Source organism: Nothoprocta perdicaria, unplaced genomic scaffold (assembly GCF_003342845.1).
Source record: "Nothoprocta perdicaria isolate Ctin4 unplaced genomic scaffold, notPer1 scaffold_627, whole genome shotgun sequence".
Classification (NCBI taxonomy): domain Eukaryota; kingdom Metazoa; phylum Chordata; class Aves; order Tinamiformes; family Tinamidae; genus Nothoprocta; species Nothoprocta perdicaria.
In genome coordinates, this window is record NW_020455896.1 from 19,748 (window position 1) to 31,498 (window position 11,751).

The 11,751-nt window shown below is 62.5% G+C and overlaps 2 protein-coding genes across 2 annotated transcripts; one reads left to right on the forward strand and one right to left on the reverse strand.

Annotated features, from left to right (window-relative positions):
* Nucleotides 1-1,452: 1,452 nt before the first annotated feature.
* ZBTB39 (zinc finger and BTB domain containing 39) lies at nucleotides 1,453-4,051 on the forward strand. The gene has a single exon (XM_026049901.1). The coding sequence runs from the start codon at nucleotides 1,453-1,455 to the stop codon at nucleotides 3,565-3,567; it is 2,115 nt and encodes a 704-aa protein (XP_025905686.1). The 3' UTR covers nucleotides 3,568-4,051.
* A 4,209-nt stretch (nucleotides 4,052-8,260) lies between these two features.
* GPR182 (G protein-coupled receptor 182) lies at nucleotides 8,261-10,151 on the reverse strand. The gene is made up of 2 exons (XM_026049900.1): nucleotides 10,133-10,151; nucleotides 8,261-9,381 (listed from the first exon to the last, which is right to left on the reverse strand). Exon 2 carries the CDS (start codon nucleotides 9,371-9,373, stop codon nucleotides 8,261-8,263), a length of 1,113 nt encoding a protein of 370 aa, XP_025905685.1. The 5' UTR covers nucleotides 9,374-9,381; nucleotides 10,133-10,151.
* Nucleotides 10,152-11,751: the final 1,600 nt, after the last annotated feature.

The window sequence follows — 11,751 nt, forward strand, 5'->3', positions numbered from 1 at the left end:
CTCTGACCTTCCCTTTTTCCCCCCACTCTTCCCTTTCCCTCCTCCATCCCTAATCCCGACCCACCGCTTGGCAGCAGGAAGCACCGGGAAGCACCAGGAAACACCGGGAGTTTGGGAGGTGCCCAGGGCTGGGGGGTGACCCCCCCCCCCAGCCACCCCAGGGCCACCCCTGTCCCCTTCCTGGGCTGGGGAAGACCCCTCGTCCCGGCTCCGTTTTGTCCCTCCCTCTATGGAGGCCACAAGGATCCCGATTCCCGGACGTCCGGGAATCGGACGTGGGCAACTGGAGCGAGCCGGGATAAGCGGGCAGGGATGCGGGAGCGCGAGGGGCTTCCCTGGAGCTCCCGGCCCTTTCCTCGCTCCTTTTAACCTCTCCCGGGAAAGGCAGGGGAAAAAAATAGCTCCCAAATTTGCTGTTTTGTGGAGACGAAGGAGAGGAAGAGGTATCCCCAATCCCTAGGGATTAGGGATTGCTCCATTGGGAACTGTGGGTGTCATAAGCCACGTGTCTAGTGCCAACCTGGGAATCCTGCACAAATTCCCAGGTAAAAGCAACCCGGGAGGTGTTAGGAATACTTGCATAGCCGAGGAGAAATCCCAAGGATCCCAAGTGAGGTCCCAACTGGAAAAGGCAAGTTAACGTGAGGAATGTGGCATGAAAACAGCTGGCAGAAACTGCCCAAAATGCAGCCACGTAAAGAGGAGACCCAGAGACAAAATTGCCCCAGATGCAGGAGGCGGAATTCCGTATCCCGGCATCGGCAGCAGCATTATCCTAGGGTTCCCGAAGGTTTCACCCTCGGCAATTACAGGATGGGCTTTAATCGTTCTCCACCCGAGCAGCTGTGGAGTTCCCTGTGGCTTGCCAGGAAGGTGGGAATTCTGCAGCGTGTTTCCTCGCAGGCTCCAACGATGCCTCTCTGCTCGCGTTTCCATCGCGGCGTTTCCCATTGTAACCATTCTCCCAGTGTTCGTTCTCCCCATTCTCCCAATTCCCATTCTCCCCATTCTCCTGATTCTCCCAATTTTTACAATTTTCATTCTCCCAATTCTCCCAAGGATCGTTCTCCCGATTCTCCCAATTTTCATTTTCCCCATTCTCCCAATTCTTCCAATTTTTGTTTTCCCCATTCTCCCAATTCTTCCAATTTTTGTTTTCCCCATTCTCCCAATTCTTCCAATTTTTGTTTTCCCTATTCTCCCAATTCTTCCAATTTTCATTTTCCCTATTCTCCCAATTCTTCCAATTTTCATTCTCCCCATTCTCCCAGTTTTCACTCTCCCCGTTCTGCCCATTCTCCCAATTTTCTCCCCATTCTCACCCTTTTCCACGCTCTCCCCTCTCTAGAGCCCCTTGCCCTGCCACGCGTGGTGCCCGCGCCGCCGCTGAATGCGCCAGGAGGCAGCGGAGCAGGAGCGAGCGCCCCGGCAGCGGCAGCAGCGGCAGCGAAGATGGGCATGAGGATCAAGCTGCACAGCACCAACCACCCCAACAACCTGCTGAAGGAGCTCAACAAGTGCCGCCTCTCGGAGACCATGTGCGACGTGACCATCCTGGTGGGCAGCCGCTCCTTCGCCGCGCACAAGGCCGTCCTGGCCTGCGCCGCCGGCTACTTCCAGAACCTCTTCCTCAACACGGGGCTGGACGCGGCGCGCACCTACGTGGTGGACTTCATCACGCCGGCCAACTTCGAGAAGATCCTCAGCTTCGTGTACACCTCGGAGCTCTTCACGGACCTCATCAACGTGGGCGTCATCTACGAGGTGGCCGAGCGGCTGGGCATGGAGGACCTGCTGCGCGCCTGTCACTCCACCTTCCCCGACCTGGAGAGCTCGGCCCTCGCCAAGCAGCCCTCCGTGGCCACGGGTGAGGGCTTCACCAGCCCTCTGAGCAGCGCCTCGGCCGAGCACAAACTCCCCGTCGGGGAGCTGCGCGGCGCCAGGGAGCATTTCAGCTCCGAGCGGAATTACATCCTGCCGGGAGAAGCGGCGGGCGCCTACAAAGAGGATGAGCGGAATCCCGGGAGTGAAAACACGCTGGCTCTTGCGCTGCTGCCGCAGCAGCCCCCCAAGACGGAGCAGGAACCGGAGCAAGGGCAGTTCGCCGCGGGCGCCCAGCCCAACCTGGGCACCGTCAACGTTGTCCTTCAGTCCCCTGCGGGCTCCTGCCCGCAGTACAAGGTCCAGAGCAACGGCGACTACGGCAAGGGCGGCTTCTTTGGCGCCGACACTTCCCTGGACATCTCCATGGGGAGCAACTCCTGTCCCAGCAACAGCGACCACTCCAAGGAGCAGGGCTTTGGGCCCATGGAGGAGCTGCGCTTGGAGGACTTGGGGGACGAGGAGCTGCCTTTCGAAGACGCCGGCGAGGAGCTGGGCCCGACGGAGGAGGTCATCGAGCTGAGCGACGACAGCGAGGACGAGCTGCCCTTCGAGAGCGACGGCCGGGACGGCAAGGCCATGCCCTGCCAGGTGTGCAAGAAGGTGCTGGAGCCCAACATCCAGCTGATCCGCCAGCACGCCCGGGACCACGTGGACCTGCTCACCGGCAACTGCAAGGTCTGCGAGACGCACTTCCAGGACCGCAATTCCCGCGTCACCCACGTGCTGTCGCACATCGGCATCTTCCTCTTCTCCTGCGACATGTGCGAGACCAAGTTCTTCACGCAGTGGCAGCTCACGCTGCATCGCCGGGAAGGGGTGTTTGACAACAACGTCATCGTGCACCCCAGCGACCCGCTGCCGGCCAAGGCGCCCGCGCTGGCGCCAGCCTCCGAGCTGGCGTGCGCGGCCTGCGGGAAGCCGCTTGCCAAGGATTTCCCGGCCGTCCGCAGCCACGTGCTGGAGCACGTGCACCTGAAGAGCCAGACGTGCGGCGTGTGCGAGCAGAGGCACCTGAGCCTCTGCGGCCTCCTGTGGCACGCGCTCTCCCACCTGGGCGTCCCCGTCTTCTCCTGCTCCGTGTGCGCCAGCAGCTTCGTGGATCGGCACCTGCTGGAGAAGCACTTGGCCGTGCACCGGAGCGCCGAGGAGGCCCTGCTGCGGTGCCGCTTCTGCGGGCAGAGCTTCAAGCTGGAGGCCGCCTATCGCTACCACGTGAGCCAGCACAAGTGCGGCGGCCTGGACGGGCGCCCCGGCTTCGGCGACCGCCTCCGGCACCCGGCGCTGCCCAAGCGGAAGCTTCCCGAGGAATTCCTGAGCGAGGAGCCGGCGCTGCCCAACCAGCCGGGCAACAGCAAGTACAGCTGCAAGGTGTGCGGCAAGAGGTTCGCCCACACCAGCGAGTTCAACTACCACCGCCGCATCCACACGGGGGAGAAGCCCTACCAGTGCAAGGTGTGCCACAAGTTCTTCCGCGGCCGCTCCACCATCAAGTGCCACCTGCGGACGCACGCGGGCGCCCTCATGTACCGCTGCACCGTGTGCGGCCACTACAGCTCCACGCTCAACCTCATGAGCAAGCACATCGGCGTGCACAAGGGCAGCCTGCCGCCCGACTTCACCATCGAGCAGACGTTCATGTACGTTATCCACTCCAAAGAGGCCGAGAAGAACACGGACAGCTGATGGGGAGCAGCCCGGGAGCCGGCGTGCGGGAGCCGCGGGGAAAAAACGCCCTTCGTTTTATTTAATATGGTTGAATTCCCACCCGCCAGGGATGGATTTTGTTTTTCCTTTTCATTTGGGGGCCTTAGTAAGGTGATTTTTTTGGAGTGGCGTTGTGCAGATTGACAGCACGTGGGCAACGTCACCGTTCCCGAGGAGTCTGTGGTGTTTACTTACCTATGGTCCTGTTAGAGGACATGGGAGTTCCGTCTTCTTAGCGTTTCTCACTAGGGTTTTGATCTAGATTGGCTTTTTCTTTGTTGGTTGGGGTTTGTTTTTGAACCGTTTAGCCCATTTGACTCGGCTAACCCTCGGTTGGAGCTGAGCTGCCAACCGATGCTGCTACGAGTGTGAAACCAGACCTCAGCGGAGAGGGATGGAGCCGGAGACTGGACGCAAAAAGGACCTTAAAAAGGAGAGAAAGAAGGAAAAAAGAGACTCGTCGGGAGCCCGGCCGGGGCTCTGCTGCCCTCGTGGGCCGGTGCAAGGGGCTTGGAAAGGGGCCTGGAAATGGGGGGCCGGGCGAGTGGCAGGTGAGGGGGGCACCGGGCAGCGGGAGGGCGGGTTGTGATTCCCACCGGGAGGCTCCCGGGGGGGCCCTCGAGTTCCCACTGAGCCCCCGCCGTCCATCCCAAGGGAGATGGAGAAGCAGCCGGCTCCTTGGAGCAGCCCCCGTGGCTGCTGTGGCGGAGAAGAGATGGACGTTGGAGCCGGGACGTCTCGGGAGAAGCCCTGCCTGCTCCGGAGGGAATCATCCCGCCCGGCTTCCGCACGGATGCGCCGAGGCCCCCGCGGTGGAACCGGTGCCTTAACCCCCCGGAAAGGGGCCTGGGGAGGGACAGACCCCCCTGCTGGAAGGGGCCCCCGTCCTACATCCGATGGGTGCCGCAGGGTGTTGTTGGCGCCGGGGTGAGTCCGCTTGTTCTCGAGTCGCGCTGTAATTGGGTCGCGCTGTAGTTCCACGCGCGCCCGTCCTCGCGGCGTTCCCCTCCGGGAAGGCCGGGATCGGTTCTTCGCGGTTTTCCGGCCGCGGGGCGCGGGGGACCGGGCGCTTCGGCCGGAGCCGCCCTCGGGCGGCTCAAACTACCTCACGCACAGGAAGCGCTCGGGGCTCTCGTGCTGCTTTCCCACAAATAGGAATAATAGGAAGAATATAGGAATAATGGGAATAACAGGGATTCCCGGCGCCGCCCCCTGCTCCGGCGCTTCCCCCCTCTGCCTCAGTTTCCTCGTCTGCCGGTGACACTGGTGGCACCAACCTACCTCGCTGGAGCGCAGGGACGGCGGCTCGTGCCCGCGCGGCCCTCTGTGACCTGGTGGCTTTGAGGAAGATGAGGAGGAGGAGGAGGAGGATAACCCGATGCTGAAGGTGCCCAGGGCCATAGGGATGCCCGGAGAGGCGGCAGCGGCGCCGGGAGCTCCGGGTGACGGCGCCGCCTTTACGGCCAAGTCCCATCCCGGGCGGCTCCGGCCCTGGCCCTGCGCTGGAGAGCTGTGGAGCAGAAGCCTTTTGTGCACGTGAACCAAAAAGCCAAGTTTTTACCCCAAAACGCTGCCGGGCAGAGCAAGGCCACCCGCGTGGGCCCGGGAAAGCTCCTGTCCTTTGGGGACAGGAGCCGTTCCCAGCCGAGCCTGGTCCCTGGGTGGGTTTTTGCCTCCATTGCAGGCAGCTGCTCCGCTTCCCGTGGGAATTCCGGGTGTTTTCCCTTGGCGCGGGGCTCCGGGCGCCCTTCCTTGTGTTTCCGAGCGCTCCCTCGGCATCTCCTGCTCCCAACCGGCGCTCCGGCCTTTCCCAGGGAGGCTCCGGGGCTCCGGAGGGGGCGAGGAATCCGCCCGGCTTCATCCCGAATCCGGGAGAGCAGCCGCATCCCGCGGGAAACGGTTCCCGGCTCCGCACGCCACACAGAATTCCTACCTCAGCGTAGGGGATCCCGGGGATCCTCGGGATGCGGGGGAAGCCCTCGGCGCTCCTCCAGCCCTTCTGCTTTTAAAACACAAAACCACCTGATTTCACGTTAAAAAAACAAGTTTGAAAATTCCGTTTTTGTTCTGTTCTCCCCTTTCTCAATGGATCCAGGTCTCTAAATAATTGAGAGGAAAGCAGACGAGTGGAATTGCTGTCTAACGTTTCGCTTAAGTTCATCGTAGGTACCAACCTCCCGATATTTAAGTGTTTCCTATCTATTTGCTGTAAAATTTTGTATATTTTGTAAACTTTCCCATGCCCCGGATAGTAGATGTCGAAAATCGTTGTCCTTTTCTACTCCCTTGTCCGGCACAAAGTGTGGTTTTTATTTAGAATAATAAAAGAGAAAAACGGCGCCCGCTTGGACCTCGCTGCTTTGGGATAAAGGTGCTCCGGAGTAAAGGTACTCCGGAATAAAGGTACTCCGGAATAAAGGTACTCCGGAATAAAGGTACTCCGGAATAAAGGTACTCCGGAATAAAGGTACTCCGGGATAAAGGTGCTCTGGGATAAAGGTGCTCCGGAGTAAAGATGCTCCCGACATTTAATAGGTCAAATGCCGAGTTTTAAAGGGTTAATTCGGAGCGGGTGCCCCTGTCGTGGCCCTGTTTAATGTCTTTTTATTGTGTTTGTCCCCGCTGCGACACTGAGGAGTGGCTGAGGGTGGGAGGGATCCCTAGGGATCATCCAGCCCCGCGCCCGCTCCGGCAGGGACACCCGGAGCACCCAGGCAGCGGGTTTGGGAAGATCCCCAGGGAAGGAGCCTCCCTGGGCAGCCTGCTCCAGGCTCGGGCACCCTCGCACCAAAGAGGTTCCTCCTCACGTGGAGATGGGACCTCCTGGGTTCCAACGTGTCCCCATTGCCCCGTGTCCTGTCCCTGGCCACCACCCAGAAGACCTTGGCCCCGTTTCTTGGCCCCCTCGGGTGCTTGGCCACGTTGGCCAGGTCCCCTCTCATCCGCAGGCTTGCACCAGGACATGCCGCCCTGCGCCCGCCGTGTCCCCATCCCGGCCCCAGAGCCCTGTTTATTCCCTGCCTTCCTTCAAAAACAAGCGTGTTCCCAAGCAGCCCGAGGCCTCGGGTGGATTGATGAGCTCCGGGGGTGTCACCGTCACCCCCGCGGCCCAGGAGGAACCTTCTCCGGATGCTCCGGCTTCCTGCGCAACGGAGCATCCGTCATGTGAGATCTCGGACCTGCTGCTCGTGCCACCGTCCCCTGCGTCACCAGCCCCGTGGGACCCTCAAAATGTGTCACCCGGCCTCGGGAACCCGCCGCGAGTCCCTCCAAGGGAGGCTGGGTTTAGCGGGACGGCTCCTGGCAAAGCTCAGCCTGGAAGCCCCGGGCCCCAGGCTGGTGTCGGCAGCCGCAGCCACGGAGTCTGTCCGGGACCTTCTCCTCGGCGGGGGATTTGGGAAATCTGCTCTCAACTAGTGCGTGTGGATGTGCGGAGCCGTGCGGAGCTCTGGGCACGGTAATGCATGGATCCATGTGGATCCGTGCGGAGCTCTGGGCATGGCAATGCATGGATCTGCATGGATCCGTGTGGAGCTCTGCACATGTTAATATGTGGATCCGTGTGGAACCCTGTGTGTGTTAACGTGTGGATCCGTACGGAGCTCCACGCACTTAACACATGGATCCATGTGGATCTGTGCGGAGCTCAGTGCATGGTAATGCATGGATCCGTGTGGATCCGTGTGGAGCTCTGCACATGTTAATATGTGGATCCGTGTGGAGCCCTGTGTGTGTTAACATGTGGATCCATGCGGAGCTCCACACACATGAACACACAGATCCATGCGGATCCATGCGGAGCTCTGTGTGTGTTAACATGTGGATCCATGCGGAGCTCCACACACATGAACACGTGGATCCATGCGGAGCTCTGTGTGTGTTAACATGTGGATCCATGCGGAGCTCTGCACACATGAACACACAGATCCATGCGGATCCATGCGGAGCTCTGTGTGTGTTAACATGTGGATCCATGCGGAGCTCCGCACACATGAACACACAGATCCATGCGGATCCATGCGGAGCTCTGTGTGTGTTAACATGTGGATCCATGCGGAGCTCCGCACACATGAACACACAGATCCATGCGGATCCATGCGGAGCTCTGTGTGTGTTAACATGTGGATCCATGCGGAGCTTCACACACATTAACACGTGGATCCATGTGGATCCATGCGGAGCTCTGTGTGTGTTAACATGTGGATCCATGCGGAGCTTCACACACATTAACACGTGGATCCATGTGGATCCATGCGGAGCTCTGTGTGTGTTAACATGTGGATCCATGCGGAGCTCCGCACACATGAACACACAGATCCATGCGGATCCATGCCGAGCTCTGCACATGTTAACGCCCACGTGCGCAAGCCTGGGGTCACGGCAAGCCAAGGACACGTCGGTGCCCCCGCGCGGCACCGCGGGCGCCGGGCCCCAGGGCGGCTTCGCGGTCGCGCTGCAGAGCACACAGAGGAATTGGCTTTATTCCCGCAACCATCCCGCTGGAAAAACAGGAAACCTCTCCAGCTGTCATTGTTTCTTTGGCTAAACAGATCCGACAGAGCAGCAGATCAGAGAGCGGCCGCCCGCAGCGCCTTGTGCCGGGCTCCCCGCTGCCCGCGCGAGCCGGGGAGCGAAGGCTCCGACCGCGGCAGCCGTGGGAAGGGCGCCAGGCTCAGGGAGCCGGGCGCTCGGTGGGCGCCGCGGTGCCGTCCTTGGCGATGACGATGGAGTGCTGCGTGCTGGAGGAGGAGCCGCGGGCGCCGCGGCCGCCCCCGCGCTCCTTCGGGAGATACTTGACCACGGCGGCGACGAGCTGGCCGCGGAAGCGCTTGCTGAGGAAGTTGTAGAGCACGGGGTTGAGGACGCAGTGGAGCAGCGTGAAGCAGTCGACGACGTCGTAGAAGAAGTAGAGCAAGTGGGCGAAGGGGCAGCGCAGGGCCAGGTGGCTGCCGTCGAGCGCCAGCAGCGTGAGCAGCACGTGGAAGGGCAGCCAGCTGAGCAGGAAGACGGCGATGTAGGCGTAGATGAGCGCGCAGTGCTTCCCCGTGACCGCCTTGGCGCGCTTGACGTGTCTGGCCGTGAGCACGTTGAACACGGCGATGATGGGGAAGGGGATGAGGAAGCCGATGGTGGTGGTGGCGAAGCTGACGGCCAGCGCCCACTCGTCGTAGGTCTCGAAGGGGGCCAGGAAGATGCACACGGGGTCTCCGGTGTTGACCAGCTGCATGTGAGTGACCTCCAGGAAGGGGATGGTGGCCGCCAGCACCCAGCTGCAGCCGCAGATGATGCGGCGCGCGCGGTGCTGGTGCCTACGCCAGAAGGCGGAGGAGGACGTCAAGGACACGTAGCGATCCACGCTCAGGCAGGTGAGGAAGAAGATGCTGGCGTACATGTTGGCAAAATAGAAGTAGTGGGTGAAGCGGCAGAGGAAGCTGCCCCAGAGCCAGGTGTAATCCAGCATCACCTCCAGCATCCAGATGGGAAGCGAGAGCAGCACCCCGAGGTCGGCGATGGCCATGTTGATGATGTAGAGGTTCACCAAGCTCCTGTTGCGCCGGGTCTGCCAGTTGACCCAGAGGACGAGGAGGTTCTCCACCAAGCCCACCACGAAGATGACCAGGTAGAGGATGAAGAGGACGACCCGCTTGACGTTCTCATCCAGGCTGAACTCGCAGTAGGTGAAGGTGTAGTTGAGGAGCTGGAACAGCTCCGTCCAGTTGTGGTAGTCGCCGGGCTGGTTTGCGACGGTGGGCGTCACGCTGGGAGCCGTGGTCATCTCAGCCATCCTGCTAGCTGTGAAGAAGGGGAGAGCACTAAAATGGGGGGTCTTGGCACCCAGGGGGAGCAGGGAGCCAGCGCGGGTGCTCCCCTAAACCCTCTCTGCTCTGTGAAACCATTGTCTTCCATGGAGGAGAAAGGACGGGCTTGGATGGGCAGCCAGGGACATGTGGGCACCTGGGCAGGTCTCAGCGTCTCAGCCACAGCTTTGGTCCCTCTGCACCACGGACAGAAACTGTCATTTGGCTGCGTCCTCCCTGCCCCTTCACTTGCTCCCAAGGGGCTCCCAGCCTTCACGTTGCTCCTTTCCCCCCGCAGCGGCTGCGCTGCCAGTCCCGGGGCGCTCCAGGCGTTCCAGACGGTCCCGGCACTTGCGGTGCCGGGGACTCCCATCCTCCCAGCCTCGCTCTGCACCCGGTTTTCTCTGCCGATCCCTTCCCACGCGTCCCCAAAGCCGCTGGGCTCCCCTCAGCAATCCCAAGCAGGTGTCGAAATGACCAGCTTAAGGGAACCGTGATTGACCTTAACGCCCTTTCATTGCCGCGAGCGGGAACGCTCCGTGCTGCCGCCGCCGCACCAGGACACGGGGGACCGGCTGCCGTGGAGGTGCCGGGAGGCTCCCCCGGGCTCCCCGGAGCATCCCCGGCTGCTGCAAATCTCTACCCCCCATCCCGAGGGATCCGGGGAAGGGTCGGAGCGGCCGCGCCGGGAGCCGCAGGTGCCGAGGAAGAGGAAGGAGGCGGCGGGAGGGAGGAAGCGACGGTACCTGGGCGAGAGCCGGGGGGTCCGCGCGGGGCGAGCGCCGCTCGGGGCTGCTGCTGCTCGGAGGCGGCGCCGGGGCCGGTAGCGGCTCCCGCAGGAAACGAGCGCGGCCGCCGCTTTCCGGAGACGGGGCGGCCGCGACGGGGCCGCGCTTGATGTGGCCGCGGGGCGCGGGGCGGGGGGGGCGGCCGCAGCCGACGGGGCCCCCTCGGGAGGCGGGAGCCGCCGCTGCGGGACGGGGCCGCCGAGGCGGGACCCTCCCCGCGGGGCTCGCGCCGCTTCCTTTGGAGAAACCGGGAGAAAAGACAAGGAAAGAGCCGCGCAGCTCCCGGAGCCGCGAGCGGCGCGGGGTCCGAGCGGGGGGCCCTGCCCTGCGCTGGGGAGGGGGCTCCGGGCAGCGCCCGGCCGGGGGCTGCAAGGCCCGAGAACAATTCCAGGAAACAAGGCACGGGCAGGAAGGGCCGGCGGGAACCGGGAAGCACTGATAACCCGGGCCGCGCGCGGCCGCCCCGGCTCTGTCCGCGCCAGGGGGGCGTTTTGCTGTCAGAAATTGAGGCAGAAACAGGTTAAATGAGTTATTTCATCTCAGCAGCCGCCAGGAAAGGCAGGAGCAGAGCCAGAGCGGGGCTGCTCCGTGTGGGAGAGGGCAGCAGCAGGAGCATCCCGGCAGTGCCGGAGCAGGAGCCGCGCTCCGCCTGTTTCCCATCCTTGGCCAAGCAGCTCCTATGGGCCAAAAGCACCTGGGATTCGGGCTTGGGGCTGCATCCCGCCATGCCCCAAGGCTCGGGTTGGCCCGGGGCTCCTGGCCCCCAGCAGGGCCGGGCACCCTGCCCTGCACAACGCTCCGGCTCTGCCCTTTGTGTGCAGATAAATGGGAAAAGGGCCGTTTCCTCTCCGGAAAGCTCCTGCTGCGGCGGCAGCGGGGTCCCCCGGAGCGGGCGGATCGGGCTGGCGGCAGGAAGGCAGCGAGGGAAGGCTGATAAGGGCTGCAGATGCGGCCGCCCTCCGCCCTTCCCGACCTGTCAGCGCTTTGCCGGGAGCTGCAGAGCCGGTGGCAGCGGGGCCGGGCCGGCCCGCGCGGCGCTGCCCTCCGCACTCCTGCTCTTCCTTCCATTGTCCGCCGCTATCTCCGCGTTTCCCTGCGCACGGGGGGCAGCGGGAGCAGCCGCGGGGCCCCCGGGAGAGGCGTCGTGGGAGCGGGATCCAAGCGGGATGTGGAGGGTACCCCGGTGCGCAGCGTTGGTGCCCGCGGGCCCCGTGCCCGGCCAGGCCATCGGACCTGCCACGTCGCAGCTGATGCCCCCAGGTGCAGGCTAAGGCCTGGAGAGGCTGTGGGAGGGGGAAGATGCCAGAACCAGAACCAGGAGCTGCGAGCGCAGGGCCCAGCCCTGGCCCATGGTGCCTTTCCATAGACCTCAGCTGTGGGCATTCGGGCACAGAGGGGCTCTTTGCAGCCCTGGCCTTTCCCCATGGTGATTTCCTTCATTTTTCTGGCATATGTTCTACTTCAACTTCTGAGCTAAGGAACTCCTTTCCTTTCCTTTCCTTTCCTTTCCTTTCCTTTCCTTTCCTTTCCTTTCCTTTCCTTTCCTTTCCTTTCCTTTCCTTTCCTTTCCTTTCCTT

Bases quoted from the DNA above. Each gene is read 5' to 3' on its own strand.
- ZBTB39 (XM_026049901.1), top strand. From the start codon at position 1,453: ATGGGCATGAGGATCAAGCTGCACAGCACCAACCACCCCAACAACCTG.
- GPR182 (XM_026049900.1), bottom strand. From the start codon at position 9,373: ATGGCTGAGATGACCACGGCTCCCAGCGTGACGCCCACCGTCGCAAAC.